Source organism: Oncorhynchus nerka, linkage group LG16 (genome assembly GCF_034236695.1).
Source record: "Oncorhynchus nerka isolate Pitt River linkage group LG16, Oner_Uvic_2.0, whole genome shotgun sequence".
NCBI classification, from domain to species: domain Eukaryota; kingdom Metazoa; phylum Chordata; class Actinopteri; order Salmoniformes; family Salmonidae; genus Oncorhynchus; species Oncorhynchus nerka.
Genome location: NC_088411.1, coordinates 26,619,624 through 26,646,674, shown reverse-complemented (window position 1 = coordinate 26,646,674; position 27,051 = coordinate 26,619,624). Strand labels below are relative to the sequence as shown.

General features: G+C 44.0%; 1 protein-coding gene across 1 annotated transcript in view; it reads left to right on the top strand.

Annotated features, from left to right (window-relative positions):
- sdccag8 (SHH signaling and ciliogenesis regulator sdccag8) overlaps window positions 1-27,051 on the top strand; it is a 65,386-nt gene that overhangs the window by 33,944 nt on the left and 4,391 nt on the right. The window contains exons 14-17 of the mRNA XM_029685307.2: window positions 8,743-8,870; window positions 10,844-10,952; window positions 14,825-14,956; window positions 26,081-26,207. Of these exons, the coding sequence (XP_029541167.1) occupies window positions 8,743-8,870; window positions 10,844-10,952; window positions 14,825-14,956; window positions 26,081-26,207 (496 nt within the window). The remainder of the gene's footprint in view (window positions 1-8,742; window positions 8,871-10,843; window positions 10,953-14,824; window positions 14,957-26,080; window positions 26,208-27,051) is intronic.

Genomic DNA, 27,051 nt, shown 5'->3' with positions numbered 1-27,051 from the left:
AATTACTTTGCAGACAGAGTTCAGTGTGTCAAATCGGAGGGCATGCTGTCCGGTCCTCTGGAAGTCTCTATGGGGGTGCCACAGGGTTCAATCCTCGGGCCGACTCTTTTTTCTGTATATATCAATGATGTTGCTCTTGCTGCGGGCGATTCCCTGATCCACCTCTACGCAGATGACACCATTCTATATACTTCCGGCCCGTCCTTGGACACTGTGCTATCTAACCTCCAAACGAGCTTCAATGCCATACAACACTCCTTCCGTGGCCTCCAACTGCTCTTAAACGCTAGTAAAACCAAATGCATGCTTTTCAACCGTTCGCTGCCTGCACCCGCACGCCTGACCAGCATCACCACCCTGGATGGTTCCAACCTTGAATATGTGGACATCTATAAGTACCTAGGTGTCTGGCTAGACTGTAAACTCTCCCTCCAGACTCATATCAAACATCTCCAATCGAAAATCAAATCAAGAGTCGGCTTTCTATTCCGCAACAAAGCCTCCTTCACTCACGCCGCCAAACTTACCCTAGTAAAACTGACTATCCTACCGATCCTCGACTTCGGCGATGTCATCTACAAAATTGCTTCCAACACTCTACTCAGCAAACTGGATGCAGTTTATCACAGTGCCATCCGTTTTGTCACTAAAGCACCTTATACCACCCACCACTGCGACTTGTACGCTCTAGTCGGCTGGCCCTCGCTACATATTCGTCGCCAGACCCACTGGCTCCAGGTCATCTACAAGTCCATGCTAGGTAAAGTTCCGCCTTATCTCAGTTCACTGGTCACGATGGCAACACCCATCCGTAGCACGCGCTCCAGCAGGTGTATCTCACTGATCATCCCTAAAGCCAACACCTCATTTGGCTGCCTTTCGTTCCAGTTCTCTGCTGCCTGTGAATGGAACGAATTGCAAAAATCGCTGAAGTTGGAGACTTTTATCTCCCTCACCAACTTTAAACATCTGCTATCTGAGCAGCTAACCGATCGCTGCAGCTGTACATAGTCTATCGGCAAATAGCCCACCCATTTTTACCTACCTCATCCCCATACTGTTTTTATTTATTTACTTTTCTGCTCTTTTGCACACCAATATCTCTACCTGTACATGACCATCTGATCATTTATCACTCCAGTGTTAATCTGCAAAATTGTAATTATTCGCCTACCTCATGCCTTTTGCACACAATGTATATAGACTCCCCTTTTTTTTCTTCCTATTGTGTTATTGACTTGTTAATTGTTTACTCCATGTGTAACTCTGTGTTGTCTGCTCACACTGCTATGCTTTATCTTGGCCAGGTCGCAGTTGCAAATGAGAACTTGTTCTCAACTAGCCTACCTGGTTAAATAAAGGTGAAATAAAAAATAAAAAAATATATATACATGAGATCATGTAACACTTAAAGTCCACCTGTGTGCTATCTATTTAACTAATTGTGACTTCTGAAAGTAATTGTTTGTGCTAGATCTTATTTAGGGGCTTCATAGCAAAGGGGGTGAATACATATGCACACACCACTTTTCTGTTTTAAAAAAGAAAACATTTAAACAAGTTATTTTTCACTTCACCAATGGACTATTTTGTGCATGTCCATCATGAAATCCAAATAAAAATCCATTTAAATTACAGGTTGTAATGCAACAAAATAGGAAAAACACCAAGGGGAATGAATACTTTTGCAAGGCACTGTATCTGCATATCCAGCCCTTTATATTTAGCCTCAAAATGAAGTGTTTTACCATGTTCTTTTCAGGACAACCAGGGCTACAAGTAGAACACAACAATTTTACATAAACAGTTGCATTCATTAGTTTTATTGACAAATGTTGACACCGCAAAAACCTGATTTTAATATGAATGTTTATTTTTTAAAGTCAGTGACAACTGTTTGGAGATGGTGACTTTTTCCACGTTTTGTTGTTACAAAGTGGGATTAAAATGTTTTTAATTGTATTTTTTGTCAACGATCTACACAAAATACATGGAAGAAAAATGTTAACATTTTGTAAAACATTTCTGAACGATTAAACACTAATATATTGTGTCTAGATTAGATAAGTATTCAACCCCCAAATGTAATACATGTTAGAATCACCTTTGGCAGCGATTTATAGCTGTGAGTCTTTCTGGGTAAGTCTCAGAGCTTTCCACACCTGGATTGTGCAACATTTGCACATAATTCTTTTCAAAATTCTTCATGGTCTGTCAAGTTGGTTGTTGGTCATTGCTAGACAACCATTTTCAGGTCTTGCCATAGATTTTCAAGCAGATTTAACTCAAAACTGTAACTCGGCCACTCAGGAACATTCGCATTAACATCTGCTAACCATGTCTATGTGACAAATACATTTTATTTTATTTTATTCACCATCTTGGTAAGCAACTCCCTTGTAGATTTTTAGGTTATTGTCCTGCTGAAAGGTGAATTCATCTCCCAGTGTCTGGTGGAAAGCAGACTGAACCAGATTTCTCTAGGACTTTGCCTTTGCTTAGCTACATTCTGTTTATTTTTTTTATCCTGAAAAACTCCCTAGTCCTTAACGATTACAAGCATACCTATAACTTGATGCAGCCTCCACTGCTTGAAAATATGGAGAGTGGTATTCAGTAATGTGTTGTATTGGATTTGCCCCAAACATAACACTTTGTATTCAGGACAAAAAGTTAACGGCTTTGTCACATTTTGCAATATTACTTTAGTGTCTTGATGCATGTTTTGGAATATTTTTCCTTTTCATTCTGTCAATAAGGTTAGTATTGTGGAGTTTTCCATAGAATTGAGGTCCGGGCTTTGTGATGGCCACTCCAATACCTTGACTTTGTTGTCCTTAAGCCATTTTGCCACAACTTTAGAAGTATGCTTGGTGTCATTGTCCACTTGGAAGACCCATTTGCGACCAAGCTTTAACTTCCTGACTGATGTCTTGAGATGTTGCTTCAAAATGTCCACATAATTTTCCTACCTCATGATGCCATCTATTTTGTGAAGTGCACCAGTTCCTCCTGCAGCAAAGCACCCCCACAACATGATGCTGCCACCCCCGTGCTTCACGGTTGGGATGGTGTTCTTCGGCTTGCAAGCCTCCCCCTTTTTCTTCCAAACATAACGATGGTCATTATGGCTAAACAGTTATATTTTTGTTTCATCAGAATAGGACTCGTTTTACAGTGGATATAGATACTTTTGTACATGTTTCCTCCAGCATCTTCACAAGGTTGTTCTGGGATTGATTTGCATTTTTTTGTACAGATGAACGTGGCACCTTCTGATGAACCAGACTTGTGGAAGTCTACCATTTTTTTTCTGAGGTCTTTGCTGATTTCTTTTGATTTTCCCATGATGTCAAGCAAAGAGGCACAGAGTTTGAAGGAAGGCCTTGAAATGCATACACAGGTACACCTCCAATTGACTCAAATGATGTCAATTAGCCTAACAGAAGCTTCTAAAGCCATGACATCATTTTCTGGAATTTTCCAAGCTGTTTAAAGGCACAGTCAACTTAGTATATGTAAACTTCTGACCCACTGGAATTGTGATACAGTGAATTATAAGTGAAATAATCTGTCTGTAAACAATTGTTGGAAAAATGACTTGTGTCATGCACAAAGTAGATGTCCTAACCGACTTGCCAAAACTATAGTTTGTTAACAAGAAATTTGTTGAGTGGTTGAAAAATGAGTTTTAATTAATGACTCCTACCTAAGTGTATGTAAACTTCTGACTTCAACTGTAATTCCACTTTGACATAATGGGGTATTGTGTGTAGGCCAGTGGAATTTTTTGTTCAATTTAATCAATTTTTAATTCGGGCGCAACAAAATGTGGAAGGAACTGTATGTGAGCTTACTACAGTATTATAAACACTATGTCCTGGGATTTCCTATGATCTTCTATGTAGAAGAACCCCTTACCTTCTAATGGCTCTTGTGTAGCTTTTGAGTGTCATAGCGCCCCGGGCCCTTTCGGGATTCGCCTCACAAACACCGCTCTATCTCAGCCCCGTTAATCACACAGACTAATGGTATCTACAGATGCAGAAGAAATAGAATAATCCAATGGTACAACCCATCAGTCTGTAGCTCAAAGTCTGTAGCTCAAACACAATGTTTTAAAGGGGCTGGAAGTCCAAAACGTGCCAGCGTTATGGTGGGACTCATTGGGTTAAGCTTTTAAGATTTGTTTAACTTTACAACCGTGAGAAGAAAAATAGTTTTACATTTGCAGAGGAGTGAAATATGTTTCTGCAAAAGAATGTGCACTCTCCCTCCGTGGGTTGTGAATATGGGGGTGTGTGTAGCTGTCCTGAATCAGGGGAGTATTTGTTAAATTGGTGGCGACTGCATTTCGCTCTGCCCGTGACCTTGAGGGGGCTTTGCTGCTCCTTGAAGAAGAAAAGCAGAAGCTGGCGGTAAACAAAGTTCACTTCTGACAGATGGATTGAATGACAGAGAGGTTGCGGGTGCCAGAATAGCCCTGGCAGCGGAGGAAATGTTCAATGCGGTCCAACAGGAGAGGAGGTGTGAACAGGTGCAGGGCTGCTGAAGGAAGAGGGACCAGATGGAGAGAGCCAGAGCCAGTTTAGTTAAAGGAAAAAGGGTGGGAGGGAGAGCAAGGGAAGGGGGAGCGAGGAATGGAGGGGAATGAGAGAAAAAGGGATAGGAGCAGAGATAAGAGCCCCCAGGACGGAGAAGAGCGGAGGAGAGAGTGGAATAATGCACAGAGCAAACTGTGCTGTGCTATGTAAGTGATAGCCAGGCTAGAAGGGACTGCTTTTGATATTTCTCTATCTTAGAGAGTGAGGGGGAGATGTGTTAGTTAGATTGAAGGACATGGGTGAATGGAGTGCAATTGACACAACAGCGGCTGAATAAATGTGTTAAAATATACAAGGTGTACTTTAAAGTGTGTCTGTGTGTGGATTCTGAACTTTATTCTTCCCTGAGCTGAGTACATGGTGTCATTAGACCACATTTCTTGCAAGCACCCAATATGCCACAAATACCCCCAGTTGGCAGTTCCACACCAAATCAGCATTCATTAGTTCTCTTTATACTGTTATTCTTAGCCTCAGGATCTATCTATTTAGAGATCATTTGACATCAATGTAAATGTATGAATGACGGGATGAATGAGAATAGTGAACCACAACTGGTTCAATATATGTTTTCCAGGTATAATGTAATTGCAATAGAGTATTGTTGTGATGAGTGTTTACAGTTTTCAGAGTTGGGTAAGTCATTGAATGGATGAATTTGCTTGGGAACATGCCATCTGTTTTGCACTGAGCAGTGCTATATGGCCACTGTTATCACATATTGTTTATTTGTTCTGTTTTGGGCTGGGTGGGAACATCAGGCCTACTGTGCTCATTGAATACTGCTTCTATTCCTCATATTCAAATAAATCCTAGTTCCACATGTACTATACCATGGTTTTCAGTTTACATTTTCACTGTAAAAGTGTAGAATTTGATGTTATCTAAGTTGACCAACATGTTCACAAAGTTAGTCTTGAGAGAGGTTGACGCATTATCACACTAAACAGTAGCTGGTGTTGCCAAGCGGCTGACTCCAATTTGCGCTCGTTTTAGGAACCGTAGCATTTGGTCATTCCTGGCTGTGGATCATGGAGCACCGCGGGGTGCTGCAAACTCTGCGCTCGAATGGGCTGTGGTATTCCAAATCAAATGGGCAACAGCTTGACTAGTACCCACTTAGGCAGCCCTGGGCCCTCACTTAGTGCTCTAGCACCCAGGACCTAGCCACAGAGCCTGGTGCTGGGACGGGATAGTATAGTTCCCCCTATCAGGCTGGTCGACCCTGCCCTGTCTCCTGACTGACTCACTGACCATTAGGCCTCGCTCACTCACGTAATTATAGCCAGTGAGCAAACAGAAAGTGACCCTGGACTGAGAGATATGGAACTGTGAGAAATCTCTGTTAGGGGAGTTCTAGGCGGTTGCTCTCTATGTAGGGTTGGAATACCGATGGAATGGGTCTCAAGTCATCCTAAATCAGGTTCAGAAAATGAGGCCATTTGTTTTGCAGCAAAATATTTCATTTTACACATGAAATTACATATTTAAAAACAACAAAAGATAGTAAAGGATATTTATTATTAATTAGGTGGGTGCGTATATCTGTCCTATTTCACACATGTACAAGTGTGTATTATACGCATTTGTGAATTGGACATTTCGTTTTTTTGCATATCCCAGCTTTACCTCAAACACCCTTGGAGAGTGGGGTCACGTCCAGAGTCAGCCATGATCAACGGCGACCCTGGAGCAATTCGGGTGAAGTGCCTTGCTCAAGGGATCATCGCCAGGTGTTTCATCTTGCCGGCTCGGGCATTCGAACTAGCAACTTTTTGGTTACTGGCCCAACACTCTAAACGCTACTTTACCTGCCGCCTAGGCTACATGTACATGTTATGTGCTGAAGTGCATCTCCGATATAAAAGCACTACTTACAATATATCATCATTTACTATCATATTGTACTATAGAAATGGAAATAAGGTTCAGGGGCATCTTCACTAGAGCTTCAGAAAGAACAAATTGAACTTCCGCTCTTTCGCTCTCTTCTGACCATGGCTCATCTTGGCCTTCTGGCTCAAAACTTCCAACTCTCGTCAGTCGTCATCAGTCCTCTCTGAAACTTTCTGGCCGGCTGTCTCATGCTAATTGGTGGATAAACACCACCGGTGCGAGGCTGGGAGGCTGGGGCCCCCCTGGAAACAAACAGTAACAAATGGCTGGCTGTGAGGGCTCTGCAAGCCCACGCTGGGCGCTGGTGTGGGGATGGATGGTGTTTTAGGCCGCTGTTCAAGCACTGCAGGGGGCCGGGCGGGTGGCCGCTCTCTCTCTCCTGGTCTCCTAGGCAGGCGCACCACCACAACCCAACACCCCGCCCCCCTGCGTTCACACTCCAGACGACAGCAGGCCTGGAGAGACGGTCACTTTGGAGCCCTGTTCCAAAACCCAGTGTGGGAGAAAAGTTTGGTCGCTTTCTTTCGTTCTCTACCATAATTAACACTTTTTAAAAAACTTTTGTGCAATTTTTTGGGGGGTTGCCGTTGTCGTTAGATTTCAAATGGATGTTTTGTTCATATTGAATTTGCTATAGATTGATTGATATTTTTTTGGGGGGTTGCCGTTGTCGTTAGATTTCAAATGGATGTTTTGTTCATATTGAATTTGCTATAGATTGATTGATATTTGTTTTAGTTTATTTTGTTAGAAATGTAAAGATAAGTCTTGATACGAGATCTCATTTTTGATGGCGGTAAAAAGCACAACATGACATTGTATTCTATGAGCAACATTAGTAGTTTGATTGCGATTTTCATTACTGTATTGTCATTCTATATATATCACAGACAGTATCACCAGCAAAACCACCTCCATGCTTCACGTGGGAACTACACATGCAGAGATCATCCGTTCACCTACTCGGCGTCTCACAAAGACTCACATTTAGACTCAGCAGACCAAAAGACAGATTTCCACCGGTCTAATGTCAATTTCTCGTGTTTCTTGGCCCAAGCAAGTCTCTTCTTCTTATTGGTGTCCTTTAGTAGTGGTTTCTTTGTAGCAATTCATCCATTAAGGCCTGATTCACGCAGTCTCCTCTGAACAGTTGATGTTGAACTCTGTGAAGCATTTATTTGGGCTGCAATCTGAGGCTGGTAACTCTAATGAACATCTCCTCTGCAGCAGAGGTAACTTTGGGTCTTCCTTTCCTGTGGCGGTCCTTATGAGAGCCAGTTTAATCATAGCGCTTGGTTTTTGTGACTGCACTTGAAGAAACTTTCAAAGTTCTTGAAATTTTCCGTATTGACTGACCTTCACGTCTTAAAGTAATGGTGGACTGTCGTTTCTCTTTGCTTATTTGAGCTGTTCTTGCCATAATATGGACTTGGTCTTTTGCGAAATAGGGCTATCTTCTGTATACCACCCCTACCTTGTCACAACACAACTGATTTTTTTGGTTACTACATGATTCCATGTGTTATTTCCTAGTTTCGATGTCTTCACTATTATTCTATAATGTAGAAAAATAGTAAAAAAATAAAGAAAAACTCTTGAATGAGTAGGTGTGTCCAAACTTTTGACTGGTACTGTATCTAATATATAGAGATGCACTATCCCCTTAAAAGCGTGAGATTTTGCCAATTAAGCCCCTTTTCTACTTCTCCAGAGTCAGATTAACTCATGGATACCATTTTTATGTCTCTGCATGCAGTTTGAAGGAAGTTGCTAACTAGCGTCAGCACAATGACTGGAAGTCTAGGAGAGCAGCTAGACTTCCAGCTTGCTAGCTGTTCCCATAGACTTCCAGGCATTGCGCTAATGCTAGTTAGCAACTTCTTTTGAACTACATGTTATACTACATGTTTATATATAAACTACATGATATATATATATATATATAAACTACATGTTATATAAACAAAAATAAAACCCACCGCTGCTAAAATAATATAGGGGAAACACACGATACTGCTTTATTGTTTACCATTAGTCCATCACATGTACAGTACTTCTCACCCCCTCGGTGTACACTGTGTTCTGTTGCATTGTGTAGTGGACAGCTGCCTCAACACCCAAGGGCCTATTGTCTGGGGCGTGACACTTTTACCCTTCCACCCCTCATGAGCTGTCTTTTTATTTCCCTCCTCTCTATCTCTCTTCTCTCTCTTTCTATCTTTTCTCCGTCTCTCTCGCTCAGGCAGGAGAAGGAGAGTGCGGAGCGCTGCCGGGGCGAGGACATGGATGCTCTGACCTTCTCTGCACAGCAGCGCGAGCAGGAGCTGACACAGAGGCTCCAGCAAATGGAGGCGCAGCACGAGCGGAGCGGTGGGTGTCCGGTGGCGCCGCCACAGCCTGCCAAAAGAACACCCCCACCTTTCTCCACCATCCATGCCCCCATCCGCACCCCGGCCCATGCCACACTGTGAGGGACGGCATCAGGAACACCTGTAACCTTTGGCTGGCCGAAGGGAGCAGATGCTTGGCACTCCAGAGATTGGCCATTACATATTAGTTATCGTTTAGAAAGGGAAAAATGGGCCGTGTTCTGGGCCCACTGTTTGTAGATTTCAGAGTGCTGCTCTCACATCTGTTGCACCATCTGGATCCAGCGAGTTTATTTACCTGTGTTTTGAGAAACTTGAAGCATGCTGATTGCCAGAACAAAGCCTCGGGAAAACAAAGGGCTTCTTTTTGGCGCAGCTCGGCGGCACACATGTTGTCTAAAGAGAGATGGCATCAGAAGCTCAGCAGGAAGCTCTCTGGGCCTATGGAATTAGTCCTTTAATACCACAGACCACTTCCTTCTCTAAAGCGTATAATGGCCACTCTCACCAGCTAATTAGTTTTCTCTCTCTCCCAACCACCCCCTCCATCCCTCTCTTCCTCCATCCCTCCCCCTCCCTCGCTTTCTAAACAGTTTGGTTTTTAGTAGTTGTAGACAGAATAGCCTCTAGACGATATGTTTTTTTTCCTTCTCTCTCTCCGCTGTTTGTTTTTACTCCCAGTTTGTTTGTCTTTGTATCTTGTTTGTCTCTGTGGCCTACGCATGCCCAGCCGCTTTCAAAGCCTGTTAGCTAATTACCATTCTTTTGGGCAAGTTTTTTTCTACTGCTCCCAGCCTGCGACCCAACTTTTTTTTGTAAAGTTTAATTTCGCAACATAAAAAAAAAAGATTTCCACACCACGTCCCAAATATCTGTATTTGCTTTGTGTGTCCATGCTGTGTGCTTTGTCTATTTATGTCCAAATGGCTAGCACAGAGCTTTCTGGAGTCTTTTCCTCTGTACACTGGCAGACTATGTCGATAAGCCACCATGACAAAATCATTTTAGAAAGAACATGAAACCAGCTCTGTTTTCTTGACCAGATTAGCTGTGTGGAGTTAGTAATTGCTCCCTACTTTATGTACAGTCACAGTTCATTTCACCCCTGAGCATCATCCCTTAAGTCGCTCTCCTAGTTTAGTGGTAAATAACCCGACTAGTGGAATCCAACCTCGTCTGAATAGCAGCTTGTTTCGCTTCCTCTGAATGAAAGGAATCTGACTAGCATGTCTCAGCACTGCAGAAGCTAGAACATTTTACTGTAAACTACCCTTACTCAGCCAGAATGTACAATGTTGAAGTCTAGTTCTACCAATTTCCCTGTGAATGCCAGGTGAGGTAAAACACTTCATAAGCTCTCCTGCATGAAGCACTTGAGATCTAAGCCTGGAAGAGTCATCTGCATATCCACTCGGCTGCTATTTCACAGAATAGTAAATAGTTGAAAGGCTCTTTATAAATCTGAGGTACTTTTCAAAAGACTGGAGTCCTTCATGAGTTCTATTGTGACAGAATGGTAGAGCAGGTGGAATGGACAACATTCCAAACTTGCGGCATTGTTTTAAAAAGACATATGTTGGTGATGATACCGCCGCACAACATTTCAAAGACTGATCAAAGTCGAGCGTTGGATCGTTCCAAAAGAGTCGCGAGTCAGTCTATGGGCACTGTAAAACAACACATTTCACTGCACCTACTGTGTGTGGTGTATGTGGCAATAAAACATGTCATTATTTGTATTTATTATACATGACAACAAGGTTAAAAACAGTAAACAACTTTATTGCATGGTGAATCTGCACCAAGATACTATACTTCATTCATTGCATGAATTTAGGCACAAATAAACATATTGTATGTAATTCACCATCTTTTTCCTGTACCTGTCCAGGATGCAAGATATTTGATGTTGAGTGAATGTACAGTATGTATCATGACTGGTCACTGACCCTGCTATCCCATGTTCTCTTGCAGTGGGTGAGCTGGAGGCCCTCCTCAGATCCCAGAATGCCCTGATAGGGAAACTGAAGGATGAATGTCTCAGTCTGGGGACCAAGCTAGAGACGCTGACAGAGACTAGCAGGTAACACACCCACACTAGACATTAACACTTATTTACTGGACATTTATCAGTCAATCAAAGCCTTTTTTTACTTCAGCAGTTGTCACAGAGTGATTTACAGCTACCCAGCCTAAAACCCCAAAAGAACAAGCAATGCAGATGCAGAGGCACAGTAGCTAGGAAAAACTTAGAAAGGCAGGAACCAGGGAAAAAACCTAGAGGGACCAGGCTCGGAAGAGTGGCCAGTCTTCTTCAGACACGTTTATCACTTATTTAATACTATTTATGTCACTCTGTCAGACTTTTTTTAATGCGGTCATGATAACCAGCAGTTCAAAAAGCAATTCAAAGCATGACATATTTTCACTGCCCGACTTCAGTGCCTGATGGAACCTGGAATTGCGTTGCCGGCGAAAGACCTCGACCTTTGTTGTCTTTGACCATAATGTCAGATATGACATTGGATGAGAAGAACCATTGCGCATACCTCCAGATTGTGAAATCTGTTCTCCGTGGCACTGTTCCTTTGCAATGTTGTCACGACACTGTGCTGTATCAGAGCTGCTGTCATTATGCAGTGGGCCACGCCAGTCTGTCCACAGACACACACACACACACACACACACGTTTGTCACCTCAGGCCTTTGGGCCAGTCAGCTGTTAAAACAGTGTAAAGCACATTAGTCACATCACAGCCCCCAATCTGCTTCAGCCAGACCGCCCAACCTGCCTAGGTCCTACCAACCCCATATACAGGACGACACACTCTCATCTTAGAAGAGAATACACCCATACACACAGATACATACTCAGTAATGCTAACACAGAGGACAGCAGCTTGTAAGCCAACGTTTAAATGCTCTCGCTTTCTCTCTCTCCTAAACACACATACACACAATTGTAAAACCACGACATCCGCTGCGTAGCCCTCATTCAGTGTTGCACTGCGGTGGCCTTTTGTTGTGTGTCTGCAGGCTGTTTCAGCTCCCGATGCCTCATGCTCAATGTGCCAGCTAAAGCGCTGCCGGCCTGCTAGCCAGATGAATGCACTGCGTTCATCTGCAACACTACACCCAACAGTAAACAAGGCAAAGGCCTCCTCCTTCTCGTAGACCTCAACTTGGGAAAAGGATGGAGCTCCTTACCTGAAAGTCTCGATTGCCACAGAGCTGTACATCAGTGGTTCTCAATCCTGGTCCTGGGGACCCAAAGGGGTGCACATTTAGTTTTTTGCAATAGCATTACACAGTTAAGGTCTAATGGTCAACTCATCATCAAGCTTTGATGATTTGAATCAGGTGTTAGTGCTAAGGCAAAAACTAAAATGTGCACCTGTTTTTGGGTCCCCAGGACCAGGTTTGAGAACCACTGCTGTACATACAGTTGAAGTCTGAAGTTTACATACTTTTATTTTTTTCATCACATTCCCAGTGGGTCAGAAGTTTACATAAACTCAGTATTTGGTAGCATTGCCTTTTAAATTGTTTAATGTTTCGGGTGGCCTTCCACAAGCTTCCCACAATAAGTTGGGTAAATTTTGGCCTATTTCTCCTGACAGAGCTGGTGTAACTGTGTCAGGTTTGTAGGCCTCCTTGCTCGCACATGCTTTTTCAGTTCTGCCCACAAATTTTCTATAGGTTTGAAGTCAGGGCTTTGTAATGGCCACTCCAATGCCTTGACTCTGTTGTCCTTAAGCCATTTTGCCACAACTTTGGAAGTATGCTTGGTGTCATTGTCCATTTGGAAGACCCATTTGTGACCAAGCTTTAACTTCAATATATCCACATAATTTTCCTCCCTCATGTTGCCATCTATTTTGTGAAGTGCACCAGTCCCTCCTGCAGCAAAGCACCCCCACAACATGATGCTGCCACCCCCGTGCTTCACAGTTGGGGTGGACGGCTTGCAACCCTCCCCCCTTTTCCTCCAAGTTATATTTTTTCTCCAAAAAGTACAATCTTTGTCCCCGTGTGCAGTTCAAACCATAGTCTGGATTTTTTATGGTGGTTTTGGAGCAGTGGTTTCTTCCTTGTTGAGCGGCCTTTCAGGTTATGTCGATATAGGGCTGGTTTTTACTGTGGATATAGATACTTTTGTACCTGTTTCCTCCAGCATCTTCACAGGATTCTTTGCTGCTGTTCTGGGATTGATTTGCACTTTTTGCACCAAAGTACGTTCATCTCTAGGAGACAGAACGCGTCTCCTTCCTGAGCGGTATAACGGCTGCGTGGTCCCATGGTGTTTATACTTGCTTACTATTGTTTGTACAGATGAACGTGCTACCTTCAGGCATTTGGACATTTTTCCCAATGATGAACCAGACTTGTGGAGGTCTACCATTTTTTTTGTGAGGTCTTTTTAATTTTGTTTCCTCATGATGTCAAGCAAAGAGGCACTAAGTTTGAAGGAAGGCCTTGAAATACATCAACAGGTACACCTCCAATTGACAGAAATTATGTCAATTAGCCTATCAGAAGCTTCTAAAGCCATGACATAATTTTCTGGAATTTTCCAAGCTGTTTAAAGGCATAGTCAACTTAGTGTATGTAAACTTCTGACCCACTGGAATTGTGATACAGTGAATTATAAGGGAAATAATCTGTCTGTAAACAATTGTTGGAAAAATTACTTGTGTCATGCACAGAGTAGATGTCCTAACCAACTTGCCAAAACTATAGCTTGTTAACAATACATTTGTGGAGTGGTTGAAAAACGAGTTAAAAAAATTATAATTTGATGACTCCAACCTAAGTGTATGTAAACTTCTTACTTCAACTGTAGATGTCGGTTAACACTACAGCTCCTCTCATTCTCTCCTCTCATTTCTTACTTGGAATGCAGTGTGTCAATGGCTCCTATCTTTCAAAGAACAACTTACTGGCTAAATGTCATTCATAGCTATGGCAGCAGCCTTCTCTCGGATCACACAGTTGGAGAAATGAGCTATCGCTATCACCTAATGGGGTAGACTTGGCAGAGTTGGAGCACTGTTGTTGCTGTTTATGAGATAATCCTTAAGGTTTCAACAACCTGGCTATTCACCTTTTGGAAGCTTTGCAAAAAATAAAAATGGTGGTAAAACCGTTTATTCACTTAGTGTGCATTCAGTACAAATCAAATGGTATTTGTCACATGCTTCATAGTTGTAGACTAACAGTGAAATACTTATTTACGGGCCCTTCCCTACAATGCAGAGAGAAAATAGAGCAGTTATAGAAAGATAATAACACAAGGAGTAAATACACAATGAATAACGATAACTTGGCTGTATACACAGGGTACCAGTACTGAGTCAATGATAACTTGGCTGTATACACAGGGTACCAGTACTGAGTCAATGATAACTTGGCCGAAATCCCAGTTGGACGATTCCCAGAATCAGGAGGGAATAAACAGGAAATCCGGAATCTTCCAACCAGGATTTCTGGAAAACCAGGGAATTTATTGAACGTTCCTGGATTTTTGCAACCCAAGTCAAGATGCTCTCAATGGTGCAGCTGTAGAACTTTTTGAGGATCTAAGGGCCCATGCCAAAGCTTTTCAGCTTCCTGAGGGGGAAGAGAAATTGTCGTGCCTTTTTCACGACTGTGTTGGTGTGTGTGGAACATGTTCATTCCTTAGTGATGTGGACACTGAGGAACTTGAAGTTCTCCACCTGCTCCACTACAGCCTACAGCAAACGTACTTCACGTGCTATTGAAGAACAGTGCACACTGTTTTGGGGAAACGTGTCATTCAATACCAACTGTCACGCAACGTAGCAGATTATTGAAACAAACTGAACACACCCCTGGTTGGCAACAAAATTAAATCTCTGGCAAGACTGATAGCTGAACACTCAATGCCGTTAAAAGCAACAATTGTAAAAATGTATTTGTATGTGTGGTTGACAGGCGTGAGGTGGAGCAGCTTTCCCTGGAGAAAGATCATCTGGAAGAGAGTGTTGGGAAGCTGAGAGCTCGCTGTACAGAGATGGAGGAGCAGTGTGTACAACATGGGAGGATGCACCAGCGCATGAAGAACAGGTATTAACTCGCGAACACACACACACACACACACACCCTGGTCTACACAAGCACAGGGATAGCTGATGTGGATTATGGAAGGATATTGCTAAGCCATGAAGTGCGAATTGATTTTCTAGGATCTAGGATCAATCGCTCTCATGTTGGAGTACTGTAGCGATTAAAGGACATTTTGAAAGGAGAAGATGAAGAGAAGAAGAAGTCTAAACATCCCGGCGGTAGAGATACAGTACAGTGTACGCACTAGTGGTCAGTACAGTAGCACAGTATCTGGTCTACAGTAGTCTTTTTAAAGACTGTTGTGTTGCGGGGGCCTCTTCCCATCTGACTCGGGAGGGTATACAGAACTTACTATACGGCCCACAGCGCTGAGCCCAGGGCCGCTTGGCACACAGCCTGGCAGTGCCACGTGGGTGAGGGTGTGTGGGCGTCAGCTCCGTGCTTCGGCGCTCCACTGAGGATTCTTCTAGGAGCCTGTATCCCCCCCCGCCCGCCCCCCACCCCCGCTCCCAACGTAGCACTACATATTGTTTAACACCCACTGTCCAAAACGTGCCGGGAAGAAAAACAATAGGTAAAAAGAAGTTGAGAGAGAATCGCAGCTGTACGGTCTGTGACGTTGTTCACGTTGTGAATCCCCATATTGCAGGAGACACAGTGGGAGAATAGAGTTCTGTTTTCTACAGGTGTGTAGACATTTAAAATGTGTCATTTTTTCTTTCCAATTAAGATGTACTATCAGTTATGTTTGGTGAATCTTGTTTGAGCACTGTAATTGAACCTTGAAGGCTAGCTTAATTTTTACTGCGAAGACGTATAGGTACTTATTTACAGTGATGGCAGTTGTCTGTTGTGATTGCATTGAAAGGATCGAGAGAAATCTGGAGCCTGGTTTAATCTTTAATGTACCTACCTCACAAATGTAAAACAAGATCTCTGTTGTTAAAGAAGTGGAGATGTGGCTGCGTACAATTATGAGAACCATTATGACGCGTGAGGCATTTAGTTTGAGATTCTGGTGTTTTGCCAAGTTCCCTTCCTCACTAATCCCAGCAGCACTATGCTAAGGGTGATTCTCCTGTGTGTTCAGTGCTCTGGGAATAGGTGGCACAGCGGGCATGCTGCCCTGGCACACGGGGTTAAGGTGTACGTGTTAACAAGCAGGTGCAAATGGGTTCACCCAACATGCAAATAACCAAGGCTCTGCCACTCTCACATATTCTACATTGAGCGCAATCTGTGCTGTGAAGAGCTGCAACAGCGTGGCGCGTATGAAACATTTGGAAAATCAGCTTGATTTATTTTTACATTTGGGGAGAGAATGCCAAGCTACACAGGGGTTTTAGCACACAATGTTTTCGCTCCTGCATTTATTTATTTATTATAGTATTTCTGTGGTTTTTTTGCCCGGAGATTGGGGAGAGATGTCCGAGACACAAAGTATGCAACATGATATATATTGTAAGGAACACAATTGAATGATTTGAAACACAGCCTAGTTATCTGGCTATAGCAACATTTTGTTCAGAGAATGTATCAGGAACTAACATGTTGCATTGTGGTTTGATATTTGATTTGTCATTTTATTCAAGACACATTTTAAACGCAGCTCCTGATTTGAGGCTCTGTTTTTAATTCTGATGAAAATGATATCATAATCAAAGTGATTAATCAAGAATAGAATAGTATAACTAATTAAAACACTGTTGTGATAAAGGGTTAACCACATTGAATTAAAAGTAAAACATTTTATTGGAGTAGGTATTATCTATTCAGAGAATTTGATTTAGTTAGTATTCCAGATGTAATTTTCCTAAATGACTATCTTATGATCCAAGGACTCTCATGTAAAGCAATATTTTAGTGTAAGGCTTGGACTTTAACTGACAGCAGATGTATCCTATAAATTGCATAAGGAAAACTTGTTTCTGAAGCATTTGTGTGATGTGTAGTTGAAGATGAATCAAATTATTCAATCAATATATTGAATTGAATTATATGCAATGAATAGATAGATTACTGAATTGGATAGGTTTACACAGTATGGAGTCAGTTATCAAATTGCCAAATTGTGAATTATTCTTTCAAGAGAGAAAAACAAGTTCCTGGTGAGCATCTTTGTAATGAAGTAATTGGGTAAATAATATAATGACATGTTTGAATTGTTTCAGTATCGTCATGTATTCTGTTCCTAATGTTTGAGTGTCTATAGAAAGCAATAATTGGATGATAGAAGAGATTCAGCAGCAGGCAGATTTTTCCTTCCTCAACAGGAATGCAATTAAGTCCGGGAGTTACAACTCTAGCTTAATCAAGCACTCCAGTCCTATTGACACCTGTGCACCGTGTAATCTATCCAACTCTAAACACATGTATCATTACATTGACATGTGTATAGAAATTATCTTCAAGAAACTAAGCTACATAAGTGAATTGAAAAGTTGTTTAGGGTTTAGGTTGTACACCAATACACTTTAAAATGTGGTGTGTACACCACTGCTCTGCCCCGTTGCTTCAGTTGTTGTTATAACCGCACTTCTGCCCGTCTGCACCAAGTGCCACACCGTCCCTTCACCCCCTGCCAGCATGCTCCTTCAGCAATTATCACCAACACTCTGACAAACACACACTGGCGTCTTGCATCACGGCCCTTTAAGGAGAGCAGTAATGTATACGCAGATGTGCCGCTAAATCTACTGGCTTCTGTCAGCCATATGGCCCCATAAAGAAAGGTGTGTGCGTGACTGGAGTAGAAGAGAGAGAGCGATGGAGGGCTATGTGTGGAAGAGGTGCAGGCAGTTGTTGGAGCTGTGTTGGGCAAAAGGCTCCAGGAGATTGGATAATAGAACAAACGGTGGACGGCGGTCCGGGAACAGCCTTGCCGCTGCTGGGGGAGACCGAAGGCCCCCAGGCGAGGGCTGCTTCATCTGGTTCTCTGCCACCCACCCCCTCCTCCTCTTCTCCTCCCACCCCATCTTCCCCCACCCCATCTTCTCCCCCCAACACACACTGTGCTGCCATCTCCCCAAAACAAGAAGACACTCCTCAAACTTTTCATTTGCAAATGAAGTTGGCAGAGGTAAGGAAGATGCAGAAGGGGTTGCGTGTGAGAGAGAGAGAGAGAAGCGCGAGGGGGGGGGGGATCTAGAGGAGTGGTTATTATTCTTGATGAATCTGACCCCCATTTCAGTAATTCACTAATATGTGAGCAGAATGGGGGGGTACAGTACGGTGTGAGCAGAATGGGGGGTACAGTACGGTGTGAGCAGAATGGGGGGGATACAGTACGGTGTGAGCAGAATGGGGGGTACAGTACGGTGTGAGCAGAATGGGGGGTACAGTACGGTGTGAGCAGAATGGGGGGGGTACAGTACGGTGTGAGCAGAATGGGGGGGTACAGTACGGTGTGAGCAGAATGGGGGGGTACAGTACGGTGTGAGCAGAATGGGGGGGTACAGTACGGTGTGAGCAGAATGGGGGGGTACAGTACGGTGTGAGCAGAATGGGGGGGTACAGTACAGCAAGACAATTTTAGACCATGTGGTTTTTTTCACCCTTCATGTTTTTCCTTAATCGAAATAATCATACAATGTTCACGTTTGTGAAAATATGAGATAGGAATACAATCAGCATATCAGAGGCTATATCAGGACAGTCCTCCAGCCTGAGTTCCCTTTACTCTTCAGTATGGGCTCGTTGTTCTCCTTTCTCCCTCTGGGTGGCACTGATGCTCCCTCTCTCTCTCTTCATCCTTCCATCCCTTGCTCTGCCTCTCTGTCTCACCCAGCTGGCCTGTGTAGCCTGGGGCTGAGGCTGGGCGGCCTGCTGAAATAGCATTGTCAAACGGTGGCTTTACAGCTCCGATGCTGTACGCCGGGCCGCTTCCCAGAGGCATGCAAGCTGGAGCGCTGTGTTACTAACCAGAGCATCACATCAACAGACCTCTCAGCGTTACACCGTCCACAAAACCAACTAAAACAGCAACATTAGCTCTTTTAGAACTATGACTTTCATTGGTTTAGTTTGTTATTTTGGAGTTTTGTTTTGTGTAACAGTTTGTCGTTACATTACTGTGGTTATTTTGGCTCATTTTTACCACCAGACATTGTTTTTATTGGGAGTATCTAAAAAAGGTCTAAGGTCTTTTTTTTTTATTTAGGAAGACTGGATGCTGTGTTTAGCTTGTGTTCTATTGGAGACCAGGACTGTTTCAGCAAATCCACTGTTCTGTTGTCTACGTGAGCTATTCATCATGCCAATAATTACATGGATTAAAGATATTAAATCAAACTAATAAAGGGTACCATGATCAACAACGGGCCAGTCTATTCCTAACAGGTTGGGGGTATGATATTCATCATGGCCTCCGGGCATACACTCCACCCACCCCTGTGCCATGCCAGGTTTAGGCTTAGGCGGGTCGGACTGAGCTGGGGTGGGTAAGGTTTCTTTTAAGGGGGGTGAGGTGGGGTGCTGAGCAGCTGTAGCCGTGCTGCCCCTGGCGGTATGGTTTTAACCAGGCAAGCCAAGGCAGTCTGCCTTCATTCTTCACCCCCTCTCCTCACCCTCTATCCCCCATGATCCCCAATCTGGGCTGGGTTGTTAGTGGTGGTTCATCTACTCCCATTCAAATGAATATTGCATAATGACAGATTGAACATGGGTCAGACTCTAGCTAAGGAGATATGCGTTTTCCTGTGACCGTATAATGTCCCTTATGTTAGTGCAAAGTGATGCCAAATTCAGACTTCTATCTTCACCAAGTTGTATTCTATAGGTTTAACTGGAGTTGTTCGGATGGTCCTAATGTTATACTATAGTATTCAGTTCCAAAGAAGTTTCCAGGATATAATTTATTTCCAGGACACTCCTCTGATATGGGGAAAGAGTGGTGTTCTTATTAATGCTGTCTAAACCGGCCTTAGGCAACCCCCCCACACTGTTTATTAAACCGGTTTGTAAATTCCTGGACATGTGTGTGTTTTCTCAACTGTTGGACAAGCCGAGCCAATACACCTCTGAAAAACCATCCTTCTCAGGTGATATTGGGTTGTGCCAAGCAGGAGGTAGACTAGAGCTGGGTAAATGAAGAGAGTAGACTAGAGCTGGGTAAATGAAGAGAGTAGACTAGAGCTGGGTAAATGAAGAGAGTAGACTAGAGCTGGGTAAATGAAGAGAGTAGACTAGAGCTGGGTAAATGAAGAGAGTAGACTAGAGCTGGGTAAATGAAGAGAGTAGACTAGAGCTGGGTAAATGAAGAGACTAGAGCTGGGTAAATGAAGAGACTAGAGCTGGGTAAATGAAGAGACTAGAGCTGGGTAAATGAAGAGAGTAGAGTAGAGCTGGGTAAATGAAGAGAGTAGACTAGAGCTGGGTAAATGAAGAGAATAGAGCTGGGTAAATGAAGAGAGTAGAGTAGAGCTGGGTAAATGAAGAGTCTAGAGCTGGGTAAATGAAGAGTCTAGAGCTGGGTAAATGAAGAGTCTAGAGCTGGGTAAATGAAGAGTCTGGAGCTGGGTAAATGAAGAGTCTGGAGCTGGGTAAATGAAGAGTCTGGAGCTGGGTAAATGAAGAGTCTGGAGCTGGGTAAATGAAGAGAGTAGACTAGAGCTGGGTAAATGAAGAGAGTAGAGCTGGGTAAATGAAGAGAGTAGACTAGAGCTGGGTAAATGAAGAGAGTAGACTAGAGCTGGGTAAATGAAGAGAGTAGACTAGAGCTGGGTAAATGAAGAGAGTAGACTAGAGCTGGGTAAATGAAGAGAGTAGAGCTGGGTAAATGAAGAGAGTAGATTAGAGCTGGGTAAATGAAGAGAGTAGACTAGAGCTGGGTAAATGAAGAGACTAGACTAGAGCTGGGTAAATGAAGAGAGTAGACTAGAGCTGGGTAAATGAAGAGACTAGAGCTGGGTAAATGAAGAGAGTAGACTAAAGCTGGGTAAATGAAGAGAGTAGACTAGAGCTGGGTAAATGAAGAGACTAGACTAGAGCTGGGTAAATGAAGAGAGTAGACTAGAGCTGGGTAAATGAAGAGAGTAGACTAGAGCTGGGTAAATGAAGAGACTAGACTAGAGCTGGGTAAATGAAGAGACTAGACTAGAGCTGGGTAAATGAAGAGACTAGACTAGAGCTGGGTAAATGAAGAGACTAGACTAGAGCTGGGTAAATGAAGAGACTAGACTAGAGCTGGGTAAATGAAGAGAGTAGACTAGAGCTGGGTAAATTAAGAGACTAGAGCTGGGTAAATGAAGAGAGTAGACTAGAGCTGGGTAAATGAAGAGAGTAGATTAGAGATGGGTAAATGAAGAGAGTAGATTAGAGCTGGGTAAATGAAGAGATTAGACTAGAGCTGTGTAAATGAAGAGAGTAGATTAGAGCTGGGTAAATGAAGAGAGTAGACTAGAGCTGGGTAAATGAAGAGACTAGACTAGAGCTGGGTAAATGAAGAGACTAGACTAGAGCTGGGTAAATGAAGAGAGTAGACTAGAGCTGGGTAAATGAAGAGAGTAGACTAGAGCTGGGTAAATGAAGAGACTAGAGCTGGGTAAATGAAGAGAGTAGATTAGAGCTGGGTAAATGAAGAGATTAGACTAGAGCTGTGTAAATGAAGAGAGTAGATTAGAGCTGGGTAAATGAAGAGAGTAGACTAGAGCTGGGTAAATGAAGAGAGTAGACTAGAGCTGGGTAAATGAAGAGAGTAGATTAGAGCTGGGTAAATGAAGAGAGTAGACTAGAGCTGGGTAAATGAAGAGAGTAGACTAGAGCTGGGTAAATGAAGAGACTAGAGCTGGGTAAATGAAGAGATTAGACTAGAGCTGGGTAAATGAAGAGTAGATTAGAGCTGGGTAAATGAAGAGAGTAGACTAGAGCTGGGTAAATGAAGAGAGTAGACTAGAGCTGGGTAAATGAAGAGAGTAGACTAGAGCTGGGTAAATGAAGAGAGTAGATTAGAGCTGGGTAAATGAAGAGAGTAGATTAGAGCTGGGTAAATGAAGAGAGTAGATTAGAGCTGGGTAAATGAAGAGAGTAGACTAGAGCTGGGTAAATGAAGAGAGTAGACTAGAGCTGGGTAAATGAAGAGACTAGAGCTGGGTAAATGAAGAGACTAGAGCTGGGTAAATGAAGAGACTAGAGCTGGGTAAATGAAGAGAGTAGAGCTGGGTAAATGAAGAGAGTAGATTAGAGCTGGGTAAATGAAGAGAGTAGATTAGAGCTGGGTAAATGAAGAGAGTAGATTAGAGCTGGGTAAATGGAGAGAGTAGACTAGAGCTGGGTAAATGAAGAGACTAGAGCTGGGTAAATGGAGAGAGTAGACTAGAGCTGGGTAAATGAAGAGAGTAGACTAGAGCTGGGTAAATGAAGAGACTAGAGCTGGGTAAATGAAGAGAGTAGACTAGAGCTGGGTAAATGAAGAGAGTAGACTAGAGCTGGGTAAATGAAGAGAATAGAGCTGGGTAAATGAAGAGAGTAGACTAGAGCTGGGTAAATGAAGAGACTAGAGCTGGGTAAATGAAGAGACTAGAGCTGGGTAAATGAAGAGACTAGAGCTGGGTAAATGGAGAGAGTAGACTAGAGCTGGGTAAATGGAGAGAGTAGACTAGAGCTGGGTAAATGAAGAGAGTAGACTAGAGCTGGGTAAATGAAGAGACTAGACTAGAGCTGGGTAAATGAAGAGAGTAGACTAGAGCTGGGTAAATGGAGAGAGTAGACTAGAGCTGGGTAAATGAAGAGAGTAGACTAGAGCTGGGTAAATGAAGAGAGTAGACTAGAGCTGGGTAAATGAAGAGACTAGAGCTGGGTAAATGGAGAGAGTAGACTAGAGCTGGGTAAATGAAGAGACTAGAGCTGGGTAAATGGAGAGAGTAGACTAGAGCTGGGTAAATGAAGCGAGTAGACTAGAGCTGGGTAAATGAAGAGAGTAGACTAGAGCTGGGTAAATGAAGAGAGTAGACTAGAGCTGGGTAAATGAAGAGAGTAGACTAGAGCCAGCCGCACATCCCCAGGCCACAGCAGGGCCAGGCTCAGCCTGTGAGACTGGGCTTACCGTACGCTCCCCGCTCCTCGAGCTGAGCCGGTGTGCCGTCTGCAGGTTCCTCAGTACACACAGAAACACAGACACTAGGTTCCCCCCTGGAACATCGCTGTAGGCCACACAGCAGTGCTGCTCCACACTTTGTTATACAAACCTGAAGAGTCTCCTCTGTTCCACCGCTAGCCTCCATCCTGTAAACAAACAAACAAACAGCATCACCTGGGAACTTAGGCACAAGCTGTGGGCGACGGCAGGTCTCTGTTGCAGAGGTGTGTGTGTGTGTGTGTGTGTGTGTGTGGTGTGTGAGATTAAGTGTCCATAAGAGCGATAATCAGATTTTGCCTGGCTGGCTGGATGGAAGTGTACACATTGGAAGGTGCTTGTAAATCAAGGCATGTTTGGCAGATCAGCTTCAAAAAGTTTGGTTTCATATTTAAAAAGTAAAAAGACAGATTGATAATTTGCTGTTGCTTTTAGGGAGTGTGTGTGTGCGCGTGTGTGTGTCTCTCAGTGCATCCATCCTGTCTTCAGTTAGCCTGGGAGCCAGCAGATGGTGTCCTTTCACCAGGTCAGCGGGGAGGCCTGAGCTCGGCCATCTCTGCCATCCATCCACCCGCCCCTCCACCCAACCAGCAGTGGGCAGAGCACAGGCAGCAGTGGGCACTGGCCAGCCAGTCATCCAGCCAGCCAGCCTGGGCAGGGGGAGAGCCCAGCGCTAAGCTGTATTAAAAACCTAATTAAGTTGTGTGCCAGTAAATGTAGGGCAGTTATTGGATTTGCTGCTTTGGCTGCTGGACGGGCCCCTAATTTAATCAGACCCCCATTGTGATTGCTTCTTCGGAGGAGGAGTTCGCCTTTTTCTTCAGTTTGAGCTTTAACCCCCCCCCCCTTTCAAGCTCTTGCCTCACCCCTCCCCAGTGCTCTGGGTTGGGGTTGAGGCGCCTGGGTTGGGGTTGAGGCGGTGGGGCTTGGGGTTGAGGCGGCTGGGTTGGGGTTGAGGGGCTGGGCTTGGGGGTGAAGACAAAGGTGGTTTTGGAGCTGGATTAAGGTCAGGAGGATTGTGTAATTAATAGGCTAATGTGTCAGATTGAAACAGCAGGGTTCCTGAAGTGGCGAGGTAAGGTGTTGTGTTGGTGAAAGCATTAGTTACAGAATTACACAACCTGTTTAAGTGGTTTAATACGCATGGCATTTTCACTGACATCTTAAAATACATCTTGGCTACCACTCTTGACTGCTGCTGCAGGTTGGCCTTTCACAAGAGTGCTGTTATAACAGGGTCATGACCTTTTATCACCTGAAGGAAATTCAAATTCCTCTGGAAAATGTAACAAAATTGATCATTTATCATATTTATGGGAAATGTTTTTTTTAACCACTTTAAAATAATACCAAGGTCTCTACAAGAATTATGTTCAATTTCTTAGCTGCTCCTATTAACCGGCTTGTCTTGTGGCATTTCAAAATGTCCCTCACACTCCTATAGTACGTTTGCAGTACAGTACAGTCCAGCGTTATGTTCATCACTCATTTGAATGATATGCAAAAACATCAAATGTCATCCATAATAAGAATGTTGTTATGTCCATTTGATGGCCTCGTCATCACGACTCAAATGGCAGCAAGATGCATCATAAAAAATAGATTTTCATTACAAAATGTACCCGTTTTCAAAGTTTACCATCTAGACATCTCACTGCGTCAAACCTCTTGAAAACCTCTGAAAAGTCATTCTCCTCCCCCACGTCAGTCCTGTGGAGTGTTTCCATCCATGGCTCTGCGGGGCTCCGGAGCTGGGTGTCTAACGTGGCGGTGTCCTCCCTGCTGTGTGTCCGTGTGGGGGCGGGGGCCGGCTGACGCAGGCTGCATCCCCAGATCTGACAGCTCGTTGCCAGGCTCTGGAGGCCAGGCGAGGGGGAGGCAGCAGCTCCAGCCTCCAGCGCAGCAGGGCCTGAGCCCGGGACAAGCTGGCCAGTGCAGCCGGGGACGGGGAGGGCCAAGGAGGGCCCGCGTGCTCCAGCTCTCACGGGGGGGAAGCGGGGGCCGCCTGCTCTGCCTTCCTTCCCACTGCACAGACGGCACTGCCCCAGCCAGAAGGAGAAGGGCATCTGTCTCCCCCCTTCAGCAACAGCTAGAGGCCTCCCCTCGCATGGCGCCTACTGTGCTCAAGGAGTACATCCCCTCCCTGGGTACCCGGGCCCCTCCTCAGCTCCACCATGGCCCTGGCGACGTGCCCTCCTGTGGGATCTAGGACACTGGGACCTGACCTGGATCTCATCTGATCCAAGGACCCATGATGGTGGATAAACTATAGCCCATGGACAGTCAAATAATAAGCTATAGCCATCCCATTCTCACTACTCTACGGATAGCCTATCCTGTGTATAGCTGTCCACTTATGCTAATGTAAAGCATTCCTCGCGTGTGAGTTAGCTCTGTGTTATGGGGGAGGGGCCATGTTTAGTTGGGCTGATCTGATGTGTTTGTTGGACGTTGAGGGCCTCTCCAGCCTCAGTTGAATGGACCCTTTGTATTGGGACACACTGGGAAGAGGGAGGCCTCTTCTTCTGAGGGGTATTTGGCATTGTCTTGCCCCTTAGTTTTATAACTATACATCATATACCTCTGATGACAAAGATCATCAAATATATTTGCAATCTTTTTTGTGGGTGAGAAGCAATATGAGTCCTCCATTTTGTGCTGTTGTCATGTGGTGTTGCTACAATGTTGTGTTGTCTTAGTCTCGCTTTATGTAGTGTTGTGGTGTCTCTCGTCATGATGTGTGTGTCCTATATTTGTATTTTTAATCCTAGCCCCCCCCCCTGTCACCGCAAGAGGCCTTTTGCCTTCTGGTAGGCTGTCATTGTAAATACGAATTTGTTCTTAATGGACTTGCCTAGTTTAATAAAAATAAAATAACTGGATCTGTTGCTCAATTCTATTATTTTTATCAATCTACTTTGTCTATCATATTAATCTTGTTCATCATACGTGTCGGAAAAGATTGTGTTGAATTGTACATTATACAAGGTGTTGCATTGACTACTGTGCTGTGTGTTCACTGTGTCTGTACTGTGTGTGTGTGTATCCTGTAGACTGCAGCAGTTGGACCAGCACAGTCAGTCCAGTGCCCAGCAGGTGATGGAGCTGCTTGCCAAACAGAACCTGTTGATGCAGGAGCGCCACCTCCTCACTGGAGAGATGCAGAACCTACGCATACAGGTACAGTCAGAACCATGGTTGTCATCTACACTGAATTTACTGTTCATCTCTATAGATGGTGCTGGGTACAGCTCACCCCTGCACCCGAACCACAGAGACGAGGCCACACTATCACTCAGAGAGCGGGCGAGAGAGGGCAAGAGTGAGTGAGAGAGAAGAAGAAGGCACACAAGCGCCACAACAGCTGGTAGCCAGGGCCGCACATCACGCAAGACTAGGCGCTCCACAGATGCTCTTCCAGATTGCTGCTAAAGGCGTGTCAGACAGAGAGGGAGAGACAGAGGCTGACATTCTTAAGAGCTTAAGGAGATGGAGGAGAGCCCTGCCGAGTGCCTCTGTTCTCAGCTGCTCTAATGCTGCCAGGCTGTTGTTTTTATCAGCGTTAGCACTTCTGGATTCCCCTCTGAGCATTACTCTAAGAACCACCAATGTGTTGCTGAACAGAACCGCACAGTCATTCCAGGATAGTGCCATTTGAGTCAATCTTAACTGAGGGCGAAAACCTGAATCAATACTGGCTGAGGCTCTAGTAATATGTGAACTCCAGCAATGTATCCAGTCATGGCTCTACATTTTTTAAACAAATTGTATCACTGGTGCTCCCAATTTAGTTAGTTAGGAGCAACAGAAAATCCAGGAGCCCCAGAAAATCAGATTTGTTTTCTTCTTGGGCCTATATTATGAAGTCTAGCTACTGTTGAAACAAATGTTGTACCCTAGAGACTAATATGCAAACCTGTGAAGACATTTTTGATGATAAAATCTACAATGTTGATACAAATGCCTGTTATTGAAATGAGTCATTTTGGTAATATTAGGTTTTTACATTGAACGTTTTATGAGT